The sequence below is a fragment of the Vombatus ursinus genome, unplaced genomic scaffold, assembly GCF_900497805.2.
Source record: "Vombatus ursinus unplaced genomic scaffold, bare-nosed wombat genome assembly UNPS02014794.1, whole genome shotgun sequence".
NCBI lineage: Eukaryota > Metazoa > Chordata > Mammalia > Diprotodontia > Vombatidae > Vombatus > Vombatus ursinus.
Genome location: NW_020954572.1, coordinates 26,457,412 through 26,482,310, shown reverse-complemented (window position 1 = coordinate 26,482,310; position 24,899 = coordinate 26,457,412). Strand labels below are relative to the sequence as shown.

Here is a 24,899-nt window from a genome sequence, read left to right as displayed (position 1 = left end):
GTTATCTTTATATCAATTTAAATTAAATGTAATATATGTACATGGGATTTTAAAGACAGGCATCATAACATTATGAATGGAAAACTGGCCTCAGAGCCAAGAAGACCTGACCTAAATCCCACCTTTGATATGTATTGTCTATGAGAATCTGGGCAAATCACTTACTTACCCTCTCAGTGCCCTAGGTAACTCTCTAATACTGCATAAGTTGCAGAGAAGGTGCCAACCTACATGGACAGAGGAATTTTTCTTATTAGCATGCAAGCTTCTTGAGGGGTAGAATTGTCATTTTGGTTTGTATATGTGTCTCTAGTACTTAGCTCAATGCCCAATAAATACTAAGCCCTTGATAAATGCTTTCTTTCTCTCTCTCTTTCTCTCTCTCTCTCTCTCTCTCTCCATAGAGGAATTCCCTATATCAATGAAATCACAGCTCCAGTTTCTACCCATATATTTAATGATTACAGTAAACTTTTGTCATTCAAATGTGTGAACTTCTGTTTCTTGGACAATTCTATGGTCCAGAGTATCTTATTCCCAAACAATGGTGGGTGAATAGGAGAATCACCATTTCACTGTCTTGGATGGACCTGTATTTGTGTTGGTACCATTTTTTTTGTTTAATGACAGCCTTGTTACCCACTTTAACTAAAACTATCTAGTGCCATCGGACATGAGCATGAAGTCCTGCTGAGAGACTTACTTCTAGAGAGAAACCTGTCCTTCCTGGGTAAGTACTGATAGCCAAGCAGATCTTCTTTGGCTTCACATATCTTTAGTGAATGCTTAAAAAAATACACACACACACACACACGTCTCACATTGCACTGTATTATGTACTAAAGAAAGAGTAAAGGATGATTGATGGTGTGCATGTTATCTTTTATTGATTTAGAACTGAGCAGGAATTCAGTTACCTAATCCTCTATATATACAGCACATGCAGAGGCTTGCAATTAATATTTTATAGAATAAGTATCTGAAAAAATGCTTTAATATCTGTTGCAGTATTACTTTTGTTGTCATGAGATATTAACTATAATCTCGGCCTTATGAGAGTTAGAAGGGAACTGAAGAAATAGTATCCATAAAATGCTTTATGTATTTAAAATATTTGGCTAGAAAAATTCACATTAAGATATGTTTTTTTATGATTTTTAATAATTGTCTAGAATCCTTTAGGATTTTTTTTGACAGGAAGTAAAAGAATCATTAAGCTTTTTTATTGATTTAAAAAATATTATTCTTATTTCAGATTCAAATAAAATAGAATAAATGATGGATATTTGTGTGTCTATAAGTGTTTTGCCAGATATTTTTCCTTTGGATATTTGTTCAGTATCAGAAGCTAACTCCCACTTAAATAAAAGTTATGTGATAGTTTTTATACAGAAGACTGCAAAAAAATGACAACTGATTAAAAACAATTTGGATTTCGAAAGTGGTAAATGGCCACTCTTGATACACAGGGTGAAGTGGCAGAGAGAAGAGAAGCCCTCAGTTTGTTTAAAACCCTAAGCGCACAGTATTACAAAATTACTTCTACCTATTTCATTTAGATATTTAAGGGAACTCTACATTATAGCCTTAAGAGGAAATCAAAGCACGTTGGATTATATTGGCTTTGTATCAAGCGGACAAAGAATTGGTGAAGAAAAATCAAATGTAGAGCAATTATTAATGGTCCAGGGCCAGGTTGAGAAAAGGTTCTGCGGGGGGCCTTTTTGGACTCAATTCTCAATATTTTTATTAATGAGTTGAATGAAGGAGTTAAAAATGTTATCAGATTACAGATGATTTGAAGCTGGAAGGCATTTTAGACACAATAGTTTGGCTGGGATTAAAACATAGTGTGATGTTGATGAATTAGGGAAATGGTCTCAAGTCACTGCAATAAATTTCAATAAATAAAAGCAGTAAGATATTTCACATGGGAAGAAAAATCAAACATCAAAGCATATGAAGAGGAAAGTAGCCATGAAGTAAAAACACTACAATAAATGGAAGAAATTCAAGGGATTGTGTTTTGGGTTATATCTATCAGAACAATTTAGGACAGGTTCAGAGCTCTTGCATTCCTAGAGTTTCGGGAATTATCCCAGGAAGCATCCCAGGCTAGACAATAATGTTAGTGAGCCATAGGGCAGGAACTTCTAGCAACATCTCATTTCAGTTTTCAGACAGGGCTCAGATGGAAAATGGAACATTGGGGTTAGAAGATGGATTGAGTTAGAGTTAGAAAGGTGATAGGGAAAGGGTCACTATCAGGCCATTAGTAATTAGTGATGGACTTGGAGTCTAAAAGACTGAGTTCTAATTCTGCCTCAAACACTTAACAAGCTGTGCAACCTTGGGCCAGAAGTCACTTAACCTCTCTTGGCCTTAGTTTCCTTATCTGAAAATTGAAGTTTATAATAATAGCATCTACCTCACTGGGTGGTTTTGAGATTCAAATCATATAATAGAGGTAAAAGACTTTGCAAACTTTAAAATGCTCTATAAATGCTAGGTATTATTATATCACCAGCCAAACACCTACATCTCGCCGATCTTTTGGCCAGTTTCCCTAGCCACTTTTGCTACAATCATCATACCACCCTATCCCTTAAAATAATAAGTAACATTTTTACAAAGAAATTTTTCAAAACACTCCTCTCATTTGCTCCTCACAATCCTGAGTGGTAGGTGCTGTTATACCCATTTTACAGATGGAGAAACAGACTGAGATATATTAAATGACCAACCTAGGGAGTCACACAGCTAATAAGTAACTGAGGCAGGATTTGAACTCTAGTCTTTTTTATTTCAAATCCAGTACTCTATCTACTATGTTACTGGGTTGCTCTAGAAAAATGAGTTGGGTCCAGTACCTCAGACCCATATTCTCTGCCTGTCTCCTAAGCTGTGCACCTTACTCAGGTCTTCCTCCCCAGTCAATCAACATAGAACCAGGAGCTCTCTCCAGACAGGTAGGCAAAGGGCATAGTTCTGGGTCTAGCTTTGCACCAGAGCACTTTGCTCATCTGTGTCTCTTGAATAGGGTGTGCCAGTCATGAGCCACTGAGAAATGCTATGAATAAAGAAGGCTATGAAGGAGCCAGCCTGGAGGTTTAAAACCAACATTGAGAGTGGTCAAAGCATCCAAAAGAAAATTTCCACCTGTAGCTCATTGACATGAATATTTCCAGGGACCCTAGAAAGATTCCTTTGGTTTTTATGTATGATAGTGGGCCAGGGATATAAGAAATAGAGAAGTGTCCTGAGATTTCCAAGGCACAATGATGACCTTTGAGAAACACATACATGTTGGGTCTTTATATTGTTGATGTTCCATCTTGTCTATAAACTGCTATTTTAGAGGTGAGGCTTCATCAATTTCCATGTGTTTGTTGTGCACTTTTCTATAAGTAGTTATGCCCTCCCATCAATGTTCCCTGTCCTCTTTTTCTAGCAGAAGAAAAAATGGGAAAAAAAGTGTTGTGATATCAAATGTTTGGTTAATATAGGCTGTGCTTCTGCTTACACCAGAATAGGTATGATGCTTTACAGAGCACACCTAATAAAAGATAGATGTGGGGACCAAGTTAAAACATCATGGTAGAAAATAAAAAACCTCAAGTGCTAGTCCATAAAGATTTAACAGGATGAAAGGGAAAAGGGTATTGTGAAGAAACAGAATGAGAAGTGGACAATTGAGAGTAGACATTTTATCCCTCCCTGTTTTTCCCTCCAGACCCACCTAATGTCCTTTTAAATCACTAGCTCTTAGCAAAAAAAAAAAAAAAAAATCCTCCATTTTTTTTTACCTGTAATTCCAATGTCCAAGAGGGAGGAAGGTAAGTACCCACAATAATTACACTGAAATTAAAGGATGCCATGATTCCTAGCATAATGGTTTTACCATAAGAGGATCTGGGTTCAGGTACTAGCTTTATCCCTTTGAAACTTTGGGACCACAAGTTGTATGTTATATATTATTATTGCTGTTATTATTGCAAGTGCTTAGTTCAAGTTTATTTTTGTTGTGATGGCAGTCAGCTATTATTATGCTTGTTAGATTTTTTTATTAACATGGTAGCAATCTTGCTTTCCTAAAAGAGATTTTAACACAAGAGAGTGAGATGGTAAGGTGACCACAGAGATAGATACATAGATAGGTGTGACAAAGACAAAGAATAATACATATAGTATGGCACATGGAATATTCATAGAGAATAACACCATTATAGAGAAAACAGACAATTTCTTCAGGTTTTTTTTTTTTTTTTAAGAACTGTTAATGAAATCTTTTCCAAAGTAAACTGACAAGATCTGCTTCTAGGAAAATATTCGTCACCTCTAGATGTGTATAAAAGGTGGGCTGGCCAGTGCTCTATGCACACCCACGGAACCAATCATAGGACACCTAGTTATTGCTGGGGAGGATGATAGGTAGGACTGTGAGAAGAGGAGATAGAATGAGTCATGTTGATTCAGGAGTAGCTCTTTTTAACTATAATTCTTTTTCTTTTTCTTTCTTTTTTTTTTTTTAGTACTCATTCAACAATCTGTAATATGGAAACTACGCTTAATTATTTTATTGAATCATGCCCAAAGATAATAACCTTTACTTAACCTTAAAAATCAATTAACTATAAGAAGTTTGACTGTGCCCTTTTGTTCCCATATTTAGTAATAGTAAAGCTAGGTACCTCATCAGCATGTAAAAGAGGTGGTTAATTTATTCTATGCATTTTAAGTATTTTACTATAGTACTGAATTAGCACGTGTTTATTTAAGATTAAAACATGAAAATGCAGTGCCTAGTATGAAATATTGTTATGGTGTAGTCATCCTTTCAGCTTACAAATGCCCTTTCACAATGATTAATTGGGCCTAAAGTACTATGCCAGGCAAATTTAGATAGTACATCATTTAAAATCAAGTGGTAAAATACTGGTAAATAAGTAGACACATGCGTCTGATCTTTCTTATTTACACATGTACACTTTGAATCTTATAACAGAGCTGTACCAAACATGTTTGTTTTCCTTCAGATTCTCTTGTGATCAGACATAAAATGCTTCACTTGGTGTTTCTAATCCCAGGTGATTTCCAGTGATAAACATCCCATCCACTCATTAGTCATAGTTTATGTACTAGCCTTTCAAATACTAAGAATCATAACTTTTCCCATAGGTTTTCCTTCCTTAACTGTCAACCCAGCCCATCTGATTGCTGACCTTTCCAATGTAATGTCCATTTTTTTCTTTTTGTCACCAAAAGACAAAAGTCTTCTCTTCCCCCGTTTTTTGAAGAACAATATTTTCTGACCTAATTTTGGTTAAATTTCAATAAATAGTGATTTTACCAAGGATTTTTACCATTGTTCAAAAGACGACATGACCCTGACCCTTGATATTGGTAACTTTTCTTAGTAACATAGTTAATTTGAATTTTACTTTTTAAAATGGAATCTGGAGTTCTAGCACATTTTAAATCCCATGGGAACTAAAGGACTTTAGCTATTTGTGAAAGTAAATGAATTTAAAAGAAAAAGTTATTTGAGCTCCTTGGAGGAAAGGAAATCTATAAATTTGTGACAGTTATTATGCGCCTGTTTTTAAGCAAACCATTATACCCAAGCAATTAGGTCAAATGTTAACAGTCAATAATTTCCCTTCACACTTGAATTAATATCCATGGGTCATACCATATGACTTTTCTAGGAGTGTTGATGGACTTGTGTTAACCCATTCAGATTTTCCCACCAAGTTCCCCTCATTTGTGACCAAACAACATGGGTTTTCAAGATGATCTCATTCTCATTATATTCTAACAATCTGAGCTAACCAGTCACAAAGTGACCAGGTATAATGTCAGCGGGTGATAAATCTAGATGTGCCTGCCTGCCAGTTATCCAGAGTTCATTTTACCAGTAATGTGAAGAACTTTGAGTCTAGCATTGAATTTATATAACATCTTTGCTCTGAGGCAAATAAGATTCTTCACAGACTTTGCACTGACCATTAGGTATTGTGGTCCTCCTCATAGGACCCATGTGAAATAGAACACTGTAATAATCCATCCCACTTCCAGCTTGTAGATGTGGAAAATATATTTTGTTCTCCCAATGGAAATTATAATAATTTATGTACTAAATGAATAATGAGACTGTTTCCTGGGCTTTCTTCTCTTTGGTTTGTGGGAGCTTTGGACAAGAAAGCAAAGAGGAAAAGACCTGAGAAATAGGAACAGGACAAGAGTACATATATGGCTGGAGAAAATAAGAAAAGAAAAAGACATTGCTGACAAAGACAGAAGATAAACCATTGCTTTCCCCTCACCTTCCATGAATTGGCAGACTTCCAGGTGGGAAAAGCTTTCATTAGGTAGCACCAAGGCTAGTAGCTGGTACACATTCTTGTTAAGTTTGGCTGCCTTAATAAGGGTGCACTGGAAAAAAATTTTTTTTTTCTCTTTCCAATGAATGTTACCCTGTTGGGAGCAGCTGACAATTACTTTGAGTGACACCTTAGAAGCATTTGCTTTATCTCCCCGTATGTTTGGTCATGCCTCATGTCAAACCAGCATATTTTACATGGGCCCTTTTCCAGCTCTCATGTAAATACTCTACGGGACTCCAGGAGGGTATAATCTATAAAACTGAATAGGCTTAGTGAAGGATGTCCCTTGCTGTAAGAAATTAGGATCTTTGTTTCCTAAGAGTTCATCTGCTCCTGCTGCTTTATTCCCCACCTGAAGCAACAATCCTCTGCTGGGGAAGTGATTATGATGTGACAAACAGAGGATTATGACTTCAGGTGAAGAATAGGCAGCAGGAGCAGATGAGATTTAGAATACAAAGATCCTGTTTACATGCAGATGTTAGCAGTAGAGAAGGAGAGACTAGAAATAAAACATATGATTATATAGGCTGAAGTGAATTGAGAAAGATGGTTATTCCATGAGGCATTAGCTGTTATTTAAATTCTACCCTTTCTGAAGGTTAAAAATAAGATGTGATTCTCATCGTAATTATTGTAGTATTCTTTAAAAAAAATGGCCCAATTCTCTTCCTTCCTAAGGGAGCAGAAATGGCAAGGGACTATGATAATGATACTTACGTATGCCCTTTTCTTGAGACCAAAAAGACGTAGGTAGTTGATGGCTTGAGCATCCTGGCCCAGGGTAGGTGCTGCCAAGATTTAAAGAGAGACTACAAGATCATCCTCCCAGTCACTCGGTCACTCTTCTGGTTATGTCTCTTCCAGGCTGCTGTTGCTCCCACTCCTATTCATAGGTTTACTTTGACTTAAGGCCGGAATCACTAACAGCCCAGAACCCTCCATCAGCAGGAGCAATATAAGCTACGTATATGATCACTATCACTCTAATACCACGATTGCCATCCTTTTGGTGGAAAACAGCTACTTTTTATCTCCACAAAGTTTTCAAATCAGTGCAGGGCTGGGATAGAGTTAGGGAGGAGAGAATATGAGCCCCGTAAGGGCTGGCATCTGTGGCAGTGTCTTCCCAGTGATCAGTTGATGTGTTGACCATTTAGAGACCTCTGCTCTAATGTAATGTTGTGCCAATACTGTTGTCACGTTGTGGGAGGAAACAAGGGGGCAAAATGCACAGGATCATACATCTAGAGCTCGAAGGGCCCTTGGAGGCCATCAGGTTCAACTCTCTTATTTTACACATGAAGAAACTGAGGCCAAAGAAATTAAATTATTTGCCTAAGGCCACACACAGCTAGTAAATGTCAGAACAGCAATTTGAACCTGAGCTCTCTAACTCCAAACCAATGAACTTTCCACTTTACCATAGACAATTATTATTAACAGACTCCAGACTGTTACTCTTCATTTGCTAGTTCATAAGTAACATGCTACTAAGAAAGGGTAATGGTTCCGGTAGCAGGATTCCTAAGTCAAAGGGTGTAGTAAGTTTTGTTACGCCTTTATTTCTTAATGGATTTCTCTCCAAAAATACAAGAATTTGCAGTGTCATTAACAATACATAGGATTTTTTCTTGTAATGTCGTATTTATTTATCTATTTGCCAATTTGATAGGTTTGATGGTACTTCAGAATTGTTTTAATTTATAGCTTTGTTACTGGAGTGGAATTTTTTTCAAGGTTTTTTTTTTGTTTTCTTCTTAATCCACGTTCACAGTTTTATGAATTGTCCATACCTATCTCTTATATCCTACACTAGGTCCTGTTACAGTGCCTTGTTTTGTTTTGTTTTATAATGTAACTTTTATTTTACTTTTTTTTAATCAAGAAACATTGATTTTCTCTCTTTTCTACTGCCCTCTCTATTGGGGGTGGAGGGTGGAGAAGGAGAGACAAAAGCCTTATAACAAACATGCATAATCTAGCAAAATAAATTCTCTCATTGGCTGGGTCCAAAAATATATGTCTCATGTTTCTTAAGACCTCTCTATTAGGAAGTAGACAGCATGGTTCAACAGTTGCTTTTTGAAATTATGGTTGGGCATTGCAGTGATCAGAGTTCCAGTTTTGTTGTCTTTCTTTCTGCTTTCTATATTCTTTCTGCTTACTTCATTATTCATCAGTTCGTACAAGTCTTCTCAGGTTTCTCTGAAACCATTCCATTCTTCATGTCCTTATATTATAATAGTATTACATTATATTAATATACTAGCATTTGTTTAGCCATTCCCCAATTGATCAGTACCCTCTTAGTTTCTAGTTTTTGTTAGTTTTTTTTTTGCCACCACAAAAAAGTGTGCGTGTTTATGTATGTATATGTGTGTATATATGCACATAGATCCTTTTCCTCTTTCTTTGATTTCTTTGGAACATTGGCCTAATATTGCTATTGCTGGGTCAAAGGTTATGTTCATTTTAATGACTTTTTGTACACAGTTCCAAACTGCTTTCCAGAATGGCTAGGCCAATTAACTGTACCACCAGCAATGCATTAAGTTGGCTATTTTCTTGCAGCCCCTCCAACAATTGTCATCTTCCATTTTTGTCATTTTTCCAATCTGATAGGCATGATGTAAAACCTCAGAGGTGCTTTAATTTTCATTTCTCTGATTATTAGTATTTTTTTTTTAGGCAATTGGGGTTAAGTGACTTGCCCAGGGTCACAAAGCTAGTAAGTGTCAAATGTTTGGTCTGAGGCTGGATTTGAACTCAGGTCCTCATGACTTCGGGGTCGGTGCTATATCCACTGCACCACCTAGCTGCCCCTGATTATTAGCATTTTTTTCATCTGGCTCTTGAAAGCTTAGATTTTTTCCCTTGAAAACTGCATGTTCATATCCTTTGGTCATTTCTCAATTTATAATAAATTGCCATTGTTGTTACTTCTTATATGTCTTGGAAATGAGACATTTATCAGAGAAATGTGCTTCAAAGATTCTTCCCAGTTTTCTGATTTCTTGTCATAGAATTCCGGAACTTTCTTTCAGATAGGCCATTTGAGAAGACCACAAGGTCTGAACAAAGCCTTATGGGCTAATAGATTGTATGTATGCATGTCATCCAAGGGCCATGCTAACTAAATGTAAAGAATCTGATTACCAAATTAACCAGGGTTGAGTTTTAGAACCCTATAATTTTATATCCACTCCTGTAAATTCTGTGTCAGGCTTTCATGTGATGTGTTCAGCAATGACGTTTTGATTTTTTGAGATGATGGGTTTTTTTTGTGCATTTTTATTTTTATATAATTATACATGTCACCCTTGTTCTTGGTCATTTTTTCCATTTTTTCTTTGATAACTGTCAATTCATTTGCTTTTCTTATCTTACCATATTAAATTAAGTTGATTTAGCATGAGTACTATCTTCACCCTTTTCTTACATTGCTGCCTATCACCATTAGTATTGGTGTTAGTGACCAGCCTGGGTTAAGCTCCAGACTTACACATCTGCAATCTGACTCAGCATATATTTTGTACTTCTTAATTGGGTCACATTGACAAAGGTTGTGAGTGATCAATCATCCAACATTTATTAAACTGCCTACTATGTGCCAGATGCTGAGAATAAATTACAATAAATGAAATAATCCTACTCACAAGGAGCTTACATTCTAATATGGAAGACAACAAGGAGAGAAAGACAGAGACAGAGAGAGATTATAGACACAAAGTAATTCACTCCAACCCTAATCCTAACTCTAATGACATGTCTAACTCTGAAGGTTAGGGAGGACACTAATAGTGAAGGGACTGAGGAAAGACTTCATGTAGCTTATAGCTGTATCTTGAAGGAAGAGAGGGATTGTATAAAATGGAGGTGAGGAGGCAGTATATTTCAGGCATGAGGAATAGCCAGTGCAAAGGTATGTAACTGGGAGGAGGAGGAACAAGAGAGAAGGCAATTTTGGCTGGATTTCAGAGTACAGGAAGGAAATAATATACAAGGTTGGAAGATCAGGGCCAAGTTTGAAGGCCTTTAAAAAACTAAACAGAGCAGTTTATATTTGATTCCAAAAGTTTTATCATTTTGAACCTATGTGTACATGCAAGTGATTTTATTTGGTGAGAACTATAAATTCAAATGTAATAATGTTAAGATAATATTAATGAAAGGCATTTCAGCACAGTGGGGAAAAAAAAGCCTGCTTCAGATTCAGGAAATACTAGGGTTCTGACCCATACTGGTTTCAGGCTGACCCATACTGGTTTCAGGACCTTGAAACAATCGTTGGAACTCTTCAAGTTCCCCTAGGGAGTGAGACTATGAGTTTCAGAACAGCTTGTCATCAACATTGAAAGGGGATTCTCTCACAATGGAATGCCCTGCACCATTGAAATAATACATTTGGTTAATTTAAAAATCTGATTGTTAATATGGTTTTTATCAAAATAGGATTAAGCATAAATATAAAATACGATTCTATAATACATTACTATGTTAATATACTAGTTTTATATTAATAGATATCCACTGTAAGTCCTGCTTCATCATTGCATTGCTTGGGTTCTCCTAAAACTATGTCAACCTTGTGTAGGTTTTACTAGATCTTAACCAGCAGAAAAGACTTTGACAAGGAGTAAGGGTTGGTTCAGTGTCCATGATACAACAATACAATGGGAATGGGGCAGTAGTCTTGTCTAGAGGGTGAGCCCTAATTTTGAGCCCTAATTAGTCCTGTGGGCTCTGTCAATTCAATTCAACATACATTTATTAAATATACACCATGGGCTTGGGTCTATTTTCTCATCTGCAAAATGAGGTTAAACTCAATGATCTCAAAGTTCCCTTTCTGTTCAAAAATTCGCCTTACTGATTATGCGAATCTAAGTTTTGCACAAAGAGCTGTGAAGTCTACTTTTAGGAAGTGTGGAGGTGGAAAAGCATGGCCAGTCCAAATGCTTCTAGGATTAAACATTAAAATGGTTTCAGAGGAAATAATGAAGAAATAACTCTAGAATTAAAAAAAAGGATGCATTGTAATTCATGAAAGTGGGTAATCTTCCATTTTCATAAATATACAATGTTGACTGTTTTCCATACATTATAAATCATCTATATACCATTTTATAGGTATTACTTTGACAAAATTCTAGATAAGCATTTTCAGATTTAATTTTCATCTTCATTACTTTTGTTTAATTTGCCACTGTGAACTGAAACTTAGTGTAATCTTATACCACAAGGATGACTTTCTTTCTTAAACTGAAGTCTTTTTAAATAGCCAGAACAACACTACCACCTCCAAAAAAAATTTTCTCCAAACCACTGCTTTGTCAACTGTTGTGTCCTTCTGGAAATTCTAAGTAGATGTTAACTTATTTCAGATGTGTTTTGTCCTCATGACTCAAAATCAACCCTATACTTAAAAAAAAGAAAGAAAGAAATTGTGTAATTGGTATGTAATTGGTTTAGGTATTTTGGGTATTTGGGGAAGACGGGGGGATAGGTAATTAAAAAGCCAAAGGAATTAAAGTTTCAAAATGTTCTTTACACGCATGCAATTTCTATTTTTTCCCCATCCAAAGGTAGTCATGAGGTTTTAAAAATAAGCTAAGACCTTTATTGTATTTAAAAATTAAACATCAGTTGTGTCTGTGAATAAAGCTATATTGATTTTGGTTAAACTGGAGAGAGACTCATTGAAACACATGGATGGAAATGACCTTGAAAGATTATCTAGTCCATTCCATTGCCTACAGGCGAGTATCACCTAAACAGTTTCAAACAGATGGCTATCCACTGAGGTTGTCCCTAAAGATCTTTAGGGAAGCTCCACTGGGGTGTTTGGATTTTTGTTTTTCCTTATCTTTGAAAGTCTTACACAAGAATTTACCATAATTAAGAAAGACAGCATATCCCACCCCTTCCACTAACTAGCTCTGTGACCTTGGGCAAATCACTTAACTTCTCTGCACCTCAGTTTCCTCAGTGCTAACACAGAGTAGAATTAGATAATCCCTTAGGTCCCTTCTAGCTCTAAAAGTCTGCTATTAAATAAACATTCAGGAAGAGAACATTATTTATTTGCACATGGTAAATGCTAAGTATTATTGAATTGGATTGAATTTGTTCTATTTTAAGTTGGAATGTACTTATATGCTTTAATTGAGTAGATAACAGTGGAGAAGTATAGCAAACCTAGTTTACCAGTTGTGACATAGAAAGGGAGTACCCTTCTCTTCCAAATAAGTAATATGCTCTGAATTAGGCACCAGTAGATGAAACTGGAAACCTCCCTCCTATTATTGTCATGAAAATGACTTTGACACACCCATGTTATCTTTTACCCCTTCTCAGTTAACATCCATAGTGTAAAGAAACCTTTACTCATTTTTTCTCCCCCTCTTGTCACATCCCATACATTCTAAATATCCCTTCCCCTAATTTTCACTCCCTGGTGTCCCCCATTCCCCCCCTTTCCCCCCCCCCCCCCCCCCCCCCCCCCACTCTCATTGAGAAGGCAAGCAACTGGATACTGGTTATACATGTGGAGTCATGCAAAACACTTCCATAGTGGTCATGTTGTGAAAAACTAAGTATATTTCCCTTAATCCTATTCCACCCCCCACTTATTCTATTCTCTCTTTTGACCCTGTCCCTCCTTAGAAGTGTTTGCTTCTGATTACCACCTCCCCCAGTCTGCCCTCCTCTCTATCATCCCCCTGCTCATTTGTCCCCTTCCCCCTATTTTCCTGTAGGGTGCGGTAGATTTCCATACGCAATTGAGTGTGTATGTTATTCCCTCGTTAAGCCAAATCCAGTGAGAATAAGATTCATTCATTCCCTCTCACCTTTCCCTGCCTCCCCTCCACTGTAAAAGCCTTTTCTTGTCTGTTTTATGTGAGATAATTTACCCCTTTCTACCTCTCCCTTTTTCCTTCTCCCAGTATAATCCTCTCTTACCCCTTAATTTTATTCTCCAGGTATCAACCCTTCATCTTCAACTCACCCTGTGCCCCCTATCTATCTATTTATATCTATATGTGTATATATAGATATATGTATATCTATATATACATACATTTTTTTTTCTCTCCAACTACCCTAATACTGACAAAGGTCTCATGAGTTATAAATATCATCTTTCCATGGAATGTAAGCAGTTCAACTTTAATAAGTCCCTTATGACTTGTCTTTCCTGTTTAGCTCTTCATGCTTCTCTTGAGTCTTCTATTTGAAAGTCGAATTTCCTATTCAGCCGTGGTCTTTTCATCAAGAATGCTTTAAAGTCCTCTATTACACTGAATGTCCATTTTTCCCCTACCCAATTTTGCTGGGTAGGTGATTCTTGGCTGTAATCCTATGTCCTTTGACCTCCAGAATATCATATTCCAAGCCCTCTGGTCCCTTAATGTTGAAGCTGCTAAATCTTGTGTTATCCTGATTGTGTTTCCACAGTGCTGGAATTGTTTCTTTCTGGCTGCTTGCAATATTTTCTCCTTGACCTAAGGAGTCTGGAATTTGGCTACAATATTCCTAGTTTTCCTTTGGGGATCTCTTTAAGGAAGTGATGGGTAGATTCTTTCAATTCCTATTTTACCCTCTGGTTCTAGAATATCAGGGCAGTTTTCCTTGATAATTTCTTGAAAGATGATGTCTAGGCTCTTTTTTTGATCATGGCTTTCAGATAGTCCAATAATTTTTAAGTTATCTTTCCTGGATCTGTTTTCCAGGTCAGTTGTTTTTCTGGTGAGATATTTCATATTGTCTTCTATTTTTTCATTTGGCTTTGTTTTACAATGTCTTGATTTCTCATAAAGTCACTAGCTTCCATTTGCTCCATTCTAATTTTTAAGGAAGTATTTTCTTCAGTGAGCTTTTGGCCCTCCTTTTCCATTTGACCAATTCTACTTTTTAAGGTATTCTTCTCCTCATTGGCATTTTGGACCTCTTCTGCCATTTGGGTTAGGTTATTTTTTAAGGTGTTATTTTCTTCAGTATTTTTTGAGTCTCCTTTAGCAAGCTTGTGACTTGTTTTTCATGATTTTCTTGCATCACTCTCTCTTCTCAGTTTTTCTTCTACTTCTCTTACTTGCTTCTCAGAATCCTTTTTGAGCTCTTCCATGGCCTGGGACCAATTCATTATTTTTCTTGGAGGCTTTGGATGTAGGAGCTTTGACTTTGTTGTCTTCTTCTGGTTGTATGTTTTGATCTTCTTTGTCACCAAAGAAAGATACTATGGTCTGACTTTTTTTTGCGCAGTTTGTGCATGTTCCCAGCCAATTACTTGAGTTTTAAACTCTTTTGTTAAGGTAGGGGTCAGCTTCCAGTGTGGAGAATGTACTGTCCCAAGCTTTGGGGGTTTTGTGCAGCTGTTTTCAGAGACACTTTAGGGACCTGTAAATTTTCAGTTCTTCCAAGGTGGTTCAACCAAGGGCTGGGTGATTACTCCTTTCCTGGCCTGTGTTCTGTTCTATGAGTGACCACAAGCACTCTTTTCTGCTTTGAAACTGTGAGAAAGATTCCCTCTCCACAGCCACTACAAGCTCCACCAGGCCAGCACTCCTCCTCACCCTAGGACCACCACTCAAAACTGAATCCCAGATCCAAGCAGGGGCAAAGCAAGAGATTCCTGCCTCAGCACCAGTAAAGAGTTCCCTGCAACCCTCCTCTGATCAGCCACTCATTTCCCCCTCTAGTCTGTGGGTCAAGAGCTCTGGAATCAGCCACCACTGCGGGGCTGGGATCAAGCTTCTTTCTCACTGTGGTCCCAGACATTTCCTACTGACCTTCTAAGCTGTCTTTGGTGTTTGTGGGTTGAGAAATCTGGAAACCACCACAGCTGCCCATGATTCAGTCCCCTGAGGCCTGCCCCAAGTTCACTGAGGCCTGGTGTTTGCCTGCACACCCATGCTGAACTCTGCTCCTTTCCCAGCCTGGCATAATAAACCTTTCCAATCAACCATCCAGGTTGTTTTGGGCCGGAAATTTGTTTCGCTCTGTCTTTTTGTGGGTTCTACTGCTATAGAATTTGTTTAGAGCCATTTTTTACAGGTATTTGGAGGGGTTTGGGGGAGAGGTCAAGGAAGTCACTGTTTTTACTCCACCATCTTGGCTCCACCCCTGAAACTTTTACTCTTAAAAACAATTTTCTATCAAGAAAGGGGCAAGGTTGTTTTTAGTTTGTATTTTTAGAGCACTTCTTGGCTCTGCAGTCAGAAGATATCATTTCAGATTCCACCTCTGACAGTATCTTTGTGACTGTGGGCAAGTCACTTAACCCTAGTTTCCTTTGTTTAAAGAAGAAATAGACTATTAGGATAGCACAGCATCCCGGAGCCAAACTAAGTTCAGGGAGGCTCACTACCAAGTAGGCTTCTGTGTAACTCATTTTTTAGTCATACCAATGCTCAAAGACTGTCTGGCTAAGACATAGCAAAACCAGTCAACGAGTTCTTAAAGCCAGAAGTATTCAAAAAGTGACAATGAAGCCTCAGAACCCAGCATATTTTACCAAATAGCAATAAGCAGCCTTATCAGCCAATCTGTACCATGAGTTAACACACTTCCAATAAGAAGTAATTTATTCATTAGTGTAGCTGGCAGGCTGTGAAGCAGAGGTTCTTAAACTTGCTTTGTGTCATGAATTCCTCCTTCCAACCCCCACCCCAAAAAACACAGACACATCTTTGGATGTCTGGTGATGCCTATGGATCCATACATAAAATAGATAGCATCACAAAGGAAGCCAGTTATACTAAAATACAGTTTTCAAAAGCCTGGTTCATGGATCCCAGGTTAGGAATCCGTGCTCTACATGATAACTTCTAAGATATGATTATGTTTGTTTTTTTTGTTTTTGTTTTTTTTAAAAAGATTTCAGGAGCAGCTAGGTGGTGCAGTGGATAGAGTAATGGCCCTGGAGTCAGGAGGACCTGAGTTCAAACCTGGCCTCAGACACTCATTAGTTCTCTGACCCTGGGCATGTGTCCTAACTCCAATTACCTCCCACCACCAAAAAAAAAAAAAAAAAATTCATTAGCCTGTTTGGGGCTGCTAATGTATCCACTGTAACATAAGAAAGCACAGACCAAAGAGCCAAATTACAGAGGAATTTGAGTCATAGTCGAGTCTGAACTTTAAGGGCCTAACAACAGCCTTTGAATTGTGTGCTTGAAGTATCACTATAATTTCTGGTTTCCAAACCCCTCCTCCCACCCCAAGCTATTTAATAAAGATTATTTAATAAAAATTGAAGTCTTGCTCCATCAAGGTGGATATTCTTGGACTGGGTTAGTTGAAGAGGTTAGAAATCCCATGATCCCAAAGTTGTCTCTCCTGAGCTTTAATAGACATTTGCTTGTTTTTTAAAATCCTATTTTCCCAGTTACATGTAAAAGAAATTTTAAAGTTTTTTTTTTAATTTTGAGTTTTAAATTCTCTCCCTTCTTCTTTCTCCCTCTCCTCCCTGAGATGGTAAGCAATTTGATATAAGTTATAGATGTGTAATCACGCAAAACAAATTTCCGTATTAATCCCATTTTGGGAAAGAAAATAGACAAAAAAAACATCAAAAAATAAAGTGAAAATTAGTATGCTTCCATCTACATTCAGACTCAGTTCTTTCTCTGAATGTGGATTGCACTTTTCCCTGTGAGACCTTTGAAACTGTCTTGGATCATTGTATTGCTGAGAATAGCTAAGTCATTTACAGGTGATCATGGTACAATATCTAATAGAGGTTTTGAGAATTTCCTTGATTATAGGGAATGAAGATTGACACCTCCCCCCCATTGTCAATTTCTTCTGTAAATGAACAAGGCTACTCAGCTAGGGATCTTTCCTTTTGCCTTCTACTGAATCTCACCTAACTCCTTAGTGACCTATTAAGACACTGAATTTTTTGCCCAGGATTTTTACCTCAAAGAGGAACAATCAGGAGTTTACTTTATCCTACATCCTAAATGTCAATTGCCTTTAAAAGAGCAAGACCTTGATTTTATTTTCCTTGCCCCAATGCCATTCATCATCAAAACCACAATGTGTTTTTGGTCCTCTTGGACTTAACCTCATTGAACTGAGTTTTGCCTACCTAGTTTCCCATTTTTTTTTTTGTTTTTTGCTTTTTGGTGAGGCAGTTGGGGTTAAGTGACTTGCCTAGGGTCACACAGCTAGTTAAGTGTCATGTGTCTGAGGTCACATTTGAACTCAGGTCCTCCTGACTCCAAGGCTGGAGCTCTATGCACTGCACCACCTAGTTTCCCATTCTTGATGAAAAATCACTGTATCAAATGTTGAAATCACATTGACTTGAATAACTACAGAATTACCCTACTTGACACAACTAAAGTAGACATCTTGCCTGTTGAACACTGAATCTTTGGCTGTTATTTAACAATAATTATAGCTTTTATGCTCCAAGTGGTTTAATGTAACTTAAGGTATACATTTTGGTTGGAGTCTTAAGTCAATAAGTTACTTAACAGCTAAAGGTCTCTTCTAAATCATTGCATGATATGAAAAATCATATAGCCTGTGCCTCTCTCTGATGGTGGTTTTCTCATGTCCGTTTTTCTTCTGTTTCTTTTGTTTCTGTGCTTTGGGTATAATGTGAGTATAATAAGGAGAAAAGAAACTGAGTCCACATTAAACTACCCCCTACCCTGTCCCATTCAAATCTTCAGGAGACTCTTATTGGCTCTAAAGCCAAAGACTTCATAGATTTACAGACTGAGAATTGATCATTTATCTTTCTCCCCACAGTAGAAAGTAAATTCCTTGTATTTAGGGACTAGTTTTGGTTTTTTTCTTCCATTTTATCTTTGAATCCTTGGCACCTAGTGCAGTGTTTTGCACACAATGGAGTGCTTAATAAATGCTTGTTGTAATGGACTCTGCAAAACTTCAGGCAACTTAGAATGCCGTCCAGATAGATCTGAGGAAGAGCGTTCTAAAGAATCAATTAGTCTGAGGGTAGATTGATCTGGTTGTGTAGTATATGTGCAAAAGATGATGATTGCAAATTGCTCTCTTATTGGTGCAAATTGAACTCTTTCCAAAAAGATCTTGTAGTCTAGTGGTCAACCAAAGGCCCCAACAACATTCTAATTGAGAGGAAGTTAAATGAATTTCCTGGATAAGGCATTAGTTAGAGAGCCATGTGGTTTACTGAAAAGAAGACTGGAATATGGAACCAAGTTCTCTAAGTCAGAGATAATGCTCTTTCCCTTGCATTCCACAATATTTGCTAGTGATAGGGAACAAAATCCTTCACTGGAAATTGACTAGCCAGCATGGAAGAAGGTGAACTCATTGAGAGCAAGGATCCTGGCTTTTTAATTTGTAGCTGAATGCTTTGTAAATAGTGAGACCTTAATAAATGTTTGTTGAATTGTCTAACAATGAGAATTCCTTCCATCTACGTGATATCTCCTCCTGCTTTTTAAAAAGTATAATTTAAGTGCTTTATTGGTACCCCACACACACACTCCAACCAATACATAAATATTAGCAATAGAGACAATATCCTTTTCCTTTGCAGAGGATGAAATCAGGGACTAAGATATCAAGTGCCTTGGTTAAGGTCACATCATGAAAATGTGATGACCCAAAATAAGCTTACAAAGTAAAATCAAAAGAGTCCTTACCCTCAGTATCAGGAGAAATACACAAACCTATGCAGAACACAGTTAAATGGAAAGGAGGAGAATACATTGAGGGGAAAACACACACTAAGAATCCAACTCAAGAATATATGAATAGTTGAACTACAAATCAAATTCCTAAAGTTTTGGCTCCATGAGTAGGTTGGCCATTGAGTCACGAAAACATCACTCAGTAAGGTAAACTTTATGAAAGAGGTGAAGATCTCAGGACATCTTTTCTTCCTCATACATGTTTCTCCCTATACATTGATTAGGGAAGCAGTAGGAGCAAAAGCATTGAACTTGGTCTCGTGAGATCACAGAACCTCAAAGTAGGAAGAGGTGTTAGGGTCATCTAAGTAGTCCAACCCATATAAGAGGAAGAATTCCTTCTACAATGTCATCAATAAATACTTGCCCAGCCTTTGCTCAAAGACTTCCAATGACAGGGAACCCACTACCCCTCAGGCAGCCCATTCTTCTTTTGAACATCTCTAATTGTTAGGAAATCTGTTGTTACATTCAACCAAAAAAAGTGTCTCCCTGGAACCTCTTCTTCTTGTTCCTACTTTTCCTCTTTGGTTTGAAGCAGAGTAAGCCTAATCTGTCTTCCTCAGGTCAACACTTCATCTACTTGAAGACAATGATCATATCTCTCCTAAATCTTTTTCTCTTCAGGCTAAACATCCCATTTTCTTCAAGTGATCCTCTTAGGGCATAGCCTCTATTCGTAGCATATTCTTAGGATAACAGAAATTTCAGGTCACCAATCTGCCTTCAGAGTTTTCCATAATAAAGAGAGCATTGGGCTAAGAGTCAAAACAGTTGGGTTCAAATCTGAGCTCTGAGCCTCACTACTGAGTCTTGGTTTTGCCATTTACTAAATCAAGATATCAATATTTGGCCCACCTACCTCATAGAGTTGTGGTGAGGAAAGCAGTTTATAAACATTAAAAAATGAGTTACTATTGTTAGACTGCCATGTACTTTGGACTTAGTCATGTAGTCTTAGTTTTTTGGGGGTTTTTTCCAAGTATTAGAGTAGAAAAACTGAATCAAAGTCATGATGAGAAAGGGAAGCAAGGCAAGTAATGGAGTAAAAGAAAACAAGAGATTCATTGTTAAAATTCCCAAATACCCAGTCTTCTCTACATAATGGAATGCTGTGAGTTAATTAGTTTTATGTCTCCTTTTTTAAAGGATTTGGATGGGTACAATGGATTGCTTGGTCAACTTTGAAAAATTTGTTTTCTACTTCTCTCAGAAACATAATTTTTCTTTTCAAACTACATTTTAAACATCCACAAAGTTTGATTAAATTAAAGTTAAATTAAATTAAATTAGTTGAAATAGGAATTAATCTGCCTTTGCAAACGTCCACCCAGCTTTTAAAACTGTTCATCTTCCAGGGCTTCAGACCCAGAGCACCTGAACGGAGATGATTTCATGATTTCCCTTTTCCATGAAATGTTCTAGCTGTTGTTCTCTTACTGCCATTTAGGAAAAAGAAAAAGTTTCTAAACATAGTCATCTAGATTTCAGAGCTTTTTTTTTTCCTTGTAAGATCAGTTTTATTTCTGTTTCATTATCTGAAAAGTTCACTTGGCTTTTTCTTCTACTTCAAGGAGAAAAGTGCCTTAAATGCCGGCAGCCATGAGATTTGGTTTGGTTTAATGCTGTCGACTTATAACAAATTTTCACTTAAAGATCTAGTTTAAATATTGTTCTTGTCGTTAAAAGGTTATTTAAGCTCAAAATGCTGACCTTTCAAGATGCACACAACAGTGTTCTAAAACAGAGTTTCTGAGCGTTGGCCATGAAACCACTGTCTTAGGCTGATAAATGGATTGGAAATAAGCTACCCAACATTGGGAACGGGCCATTAATTTTAATCAAAGGTGATGCAGAAAGGCGAATGGGATGCATGACAATGTCAACAGCCCAGTAGATGTTAAGAGACCACACAGCCTTCCTTGTTACTTGGTTGGGCCATTAGTTGAGGTTGGGTGAAGACAGAAAGCCATGTCTGGAATTGAATGACCAGGTCACTCCAAAATCTAATGGAGAACTCCTCATTTCAGAAATCACATTGTAATGGCATTATAAGTCAAGGACAGCATTTAGAAAATATTGAAGGATTTTTTTTTTTAAACTAAGAACCTAGCTGGTTTTCACAACTTTGTCAGCTTTCTGCATTTCCCTGTCTTGGAAAGCCTCACTTCCTTTCTGATGGATCACTGATATTTGCAAAGGATCAAGGAATTGAACGGACTTAGAACAAATCTCAAAGCATGTTTACTTTTCAAAATTAGATAGTGTTAGTTGTAAAACTTTGGTAAATGCCACAAACTACAGCATGCCAAAGGAATTAAGCAGTATGATTAATACTCTACAGTGATTCTTTCCTCATCAACCTTTCTTCAACTTCATAGTTCTATTCAAAGCAAAACTTGTTAAAAAAAACCATGAAAGCCTTTAATTCAAAACTTTAAAAGACAACCATGTTATACCTTGTTAAGAACTGTTAATATTAAGCTTGTTAAGCATTATTAGCAAACTCCATGATGGGGGAGAAAGCTACCTCTTTCAATTATCAAATATATTTCTTTATTTTGAGTATTTTCAGTTACAAAAAAGTGCTGTATGACAGCTTGAATTAATGATGTTTATAATGAAGACATAAAAATGCAAAGACGACAAAAGAGGCATTTTTATATCCGTGCTTCAGGTTTCTTAAGAAGATTCATTTAATCTGACATTGTATTGCATGAGTAAGAAGGATATGTATGACTGCATTAGTAATTTTTGTACTCTTTTAAAAAAGAAAAGTAATTATTTTGCCATCTTGTTAATGGAATGGTGTTATAAATAATAGTATTTGTTTTCACCATAGATGAAGATCAACTCCGTGCAAAGGGTTATGACAAAACACCAGACTTTATTCTAGAAGTGCCAATTGGTAAGTTCTAAAAGTTGCTTTTGTGTCTCAGTGGTGGAAGAAAGAAAGCTTTTTGTTTTCATAAAATTATGTTTTTTGTTAATATTAACAAATGTTGAGAGACTAAAAATGACAGCATAACATTTTCAAAACTCTGCACATATATTTTATGGAGGAAAAAAAATCCCTTTTAAATAAGGAAAGAGCACTGGATGTGGAGTCAGACGTGAATTTGAAACCTGACTCCAACACTTACTAGCTTTGTGGCCTTGGTCAAATCACTTTGGCTTTGTGGGCTTCAGTACCTTTACCTCCAAAGGGGGGAGGTTGGGGTAGATGACCTCTCAGGTGCTTTATGGCTCTAAGTCTGTGATCCTATGAAATTTTGAGTCAAATCAAGTAATTTTTAAAATATTAACTTTCTGAACTGTGGTCTCATTTAAAAATTGTCCATATTTTGGTCTGCTATATATATTTACCCTTCAAGTAATAAAGGCAGACTTAAAAAATGATCCATATTACAAGGATTTTTGAAGCACAGAAAAAAAAATTAAAAGTAAAATAGAGGTAATTGTGTCATAAATATCCTTTGAAATGTATATGTACAAAATTTTTTTGTAAGCACATTTACAGGCCATGCGTTGGTCACATCATGAGTATAAATTAACCAGTGCTCCATTAACTTAAAACGTTTGGAAAACTATGCAGAGCTAAGAATTTCAAATATCCTATTCACTTCACTTTATATTAGTAATGCTTTGTCCCTTAGCTCTAGAAGGACACATAATTCACTGGATTGAAAGCAAAGCCTCATTTGGTGATGAATGTAGCCACCAGGCCTACCTGCACGACCAATTCTGGAGCTACTGGAACAGGTATGGTTCCATTATTTTTCTTTTAAGATGAACGATACTCAGCTGAAATCTCATTAGGGATATAATATTTTGTTTAGCTGGTAAAAAATGCTGGTAGCTTTTGTCTGGAGTAAATATAGGGTCTTGATTAATGTATTCATTTCACATAATTTAAATTTCTCTGCCTTCATAATGTTGCTGCATTTTTTTTTAAAAAAGGAAAGTCTCTGCATTATGACAGTCAGTTCATACCATTTTCTAAAAGGTATAATACTGATGTTATTTAAAATATAGAAAATCTAGTGAGATGTGTATTCTGATGCTCTCTTTGAATTTCTCCCATTTTGCATTGAAATCATAATTTACTGTCACCCAGACCAAAAGAAAGGACTTTAGCCTAGACTCCATCCTACACCGGAAAACAAAATCCTCTCTAACTCAATTAATGTTGCTGAACTCTTTAAAGGATTCCCTTGGTTAGTATGAGGGTGATATTAGTGATTTCTCTGTTGTTTTTATTTTTTGTTCTACAAATAATTTTGGGGGATAAGAGAAGAGACATCAGGCAATAGTCTTCTGAGGTTCATTGTGCCCTTAAGTCCCTAGCCAAGTGTGAATGAGTAAAATATTAATTTGGAGGGAAGGAGGGAAAGTGCAGATATTTAAAAGGATGAGATCTGATCATCTGTGGGCAGTAGTAATGGCCTGAGAAAATGGGACTTAGATGACAGAATTTGGCATGGTGTTTGTGACATCTCTACAAAAGGCCAGCAGACCTCTCCCTCTCTTGGAGCTGCGCTGAACTGAGCCCACTTTTTGCCATGGTAACAATGATCGTGACAAAAAGCTGCATGTAATGGCTTTCTTGATTTTCTTGTGTAATTGTGCGTGGTATCCAAGCTTTACTTTAAGGGGATGGAGTAGGAAAGTGCGAAATGTTTTAGAAATCAATGCTGCTTCAGCATTTTCAGAGTTTTCTTCAGCTACTGTTCGAAACCAGCAAACTGGGGGATTTAATTTGAAATTATAAACACTTTTCTAATGAGTAGGTGAAGTGTAAATAGAGGATCATTTTGAAAGTTTGAGAGAGGAATTGAATGATAAGTTCATGTTGCTGAAGTTTGAGAAACTTTAGCAAACTGACAGACTCAGTTTTTTGTTCACTTGGGAATATTTTTCTCTTTTACATTTTGAACAAACTTTAAGATGGTAACAACAATAATAAACCCCTCTATCCCAAGTAATACAGCATATGTAAATGTTTGGAAAAACAACCCTTAGACCTTAGTACAGAAGTACTAAAAAGTAGACCAGGTGGTATCATTTAATGGAAGTCAGATGACTGGGTTTAAGTCATTTATTGCCTTTGTGACCTTGAGTAAGTTGCTTAACTTCTTTAAGCCTTAATTTCTTCATCTATGAAAATGAAAGGGCTGGACTAGATAACCTCTAAGATCCCTTGAAACTCTATATGTATCTTATAATTATTTATGCACATAGACAAAAGGGAACCCTGCCATGCTCAAGCAGCAGATAATACAAAATTGTTTGGGGTTTTAGGATACTTTGCAACCTATTACCTTTTCTCTTCAAATTATGTTTTTCTTAGGATCAAATTTGTTATTGCCTCTAGGATCAAATAAAGTCTTCTCTTTTGCATTTAGCATCCTTCAACCTGACTTCATCCTACCTTTCAAGTCTTCTTTCAATTTACACTTCTCCATACACTGTATGCTACACTGCATTTCCTCATTATGCATCTTTTCACTGGCTACCTGGAATGCTCTTCCTCTTCACCTCACCTCACCTTCACCTCTTGGTTTCCCTGACTTCACTCAAGAACTTAGGTTCATATCCCACCTTCTACAGAAGGCCTTTCCTAGTCTCTCCATCTACTCTGTATGTATCCTTTGTGTGTTTGTATATATGTCTTCTGTATTAGAATGTGAGGTCATTGAGGAGAGGGATGAAGTTTTGTTTTAGTTTTTGGTATATCTTCTTTTCTTTGTATCCCTAGCACTTAGCACAGAACCTGTCACATAGTAAGTTCATAATAAGTTTTTGTTGACTGATT

General features: G+C 36.8%; 1 protein-coding gene across 7 annotated transcripts in view; it reads left to right on the top strand.

Annotated features, from left to right (window-relative positions):
• CUNH15orf41 (chromosome unknown C15orf41 homolog) overlaps positions 1-24,899 on the top strand; it is a 263,471-nt gene that overhangs the window by 138,312 nt on the left and 100,260 nt on the right. For all 7 annotated transcript variants that reach the window (XR_003569815.1, XM_027869993.1, XM_027869991.1 and 4 more), the window contains 3 exons: positions 663-730; positions 21,927-21,992; positions 22,741-22,846. Coding sequence is in view for 6 of the 7 variants with exons in the window: in XM_027869993.1 (XP_027725794.1) it covers positions 663-730; positions 21,927-21,992; positions 22,741-22,846 (240 nt within the window). In the remaining variant the exon portion in view is untranslated. The remainder of the gene's footprint in view (positions 1-662; positions 731-21,926; positions 21,993-22,740; positions 22,847-24,899) is intronic.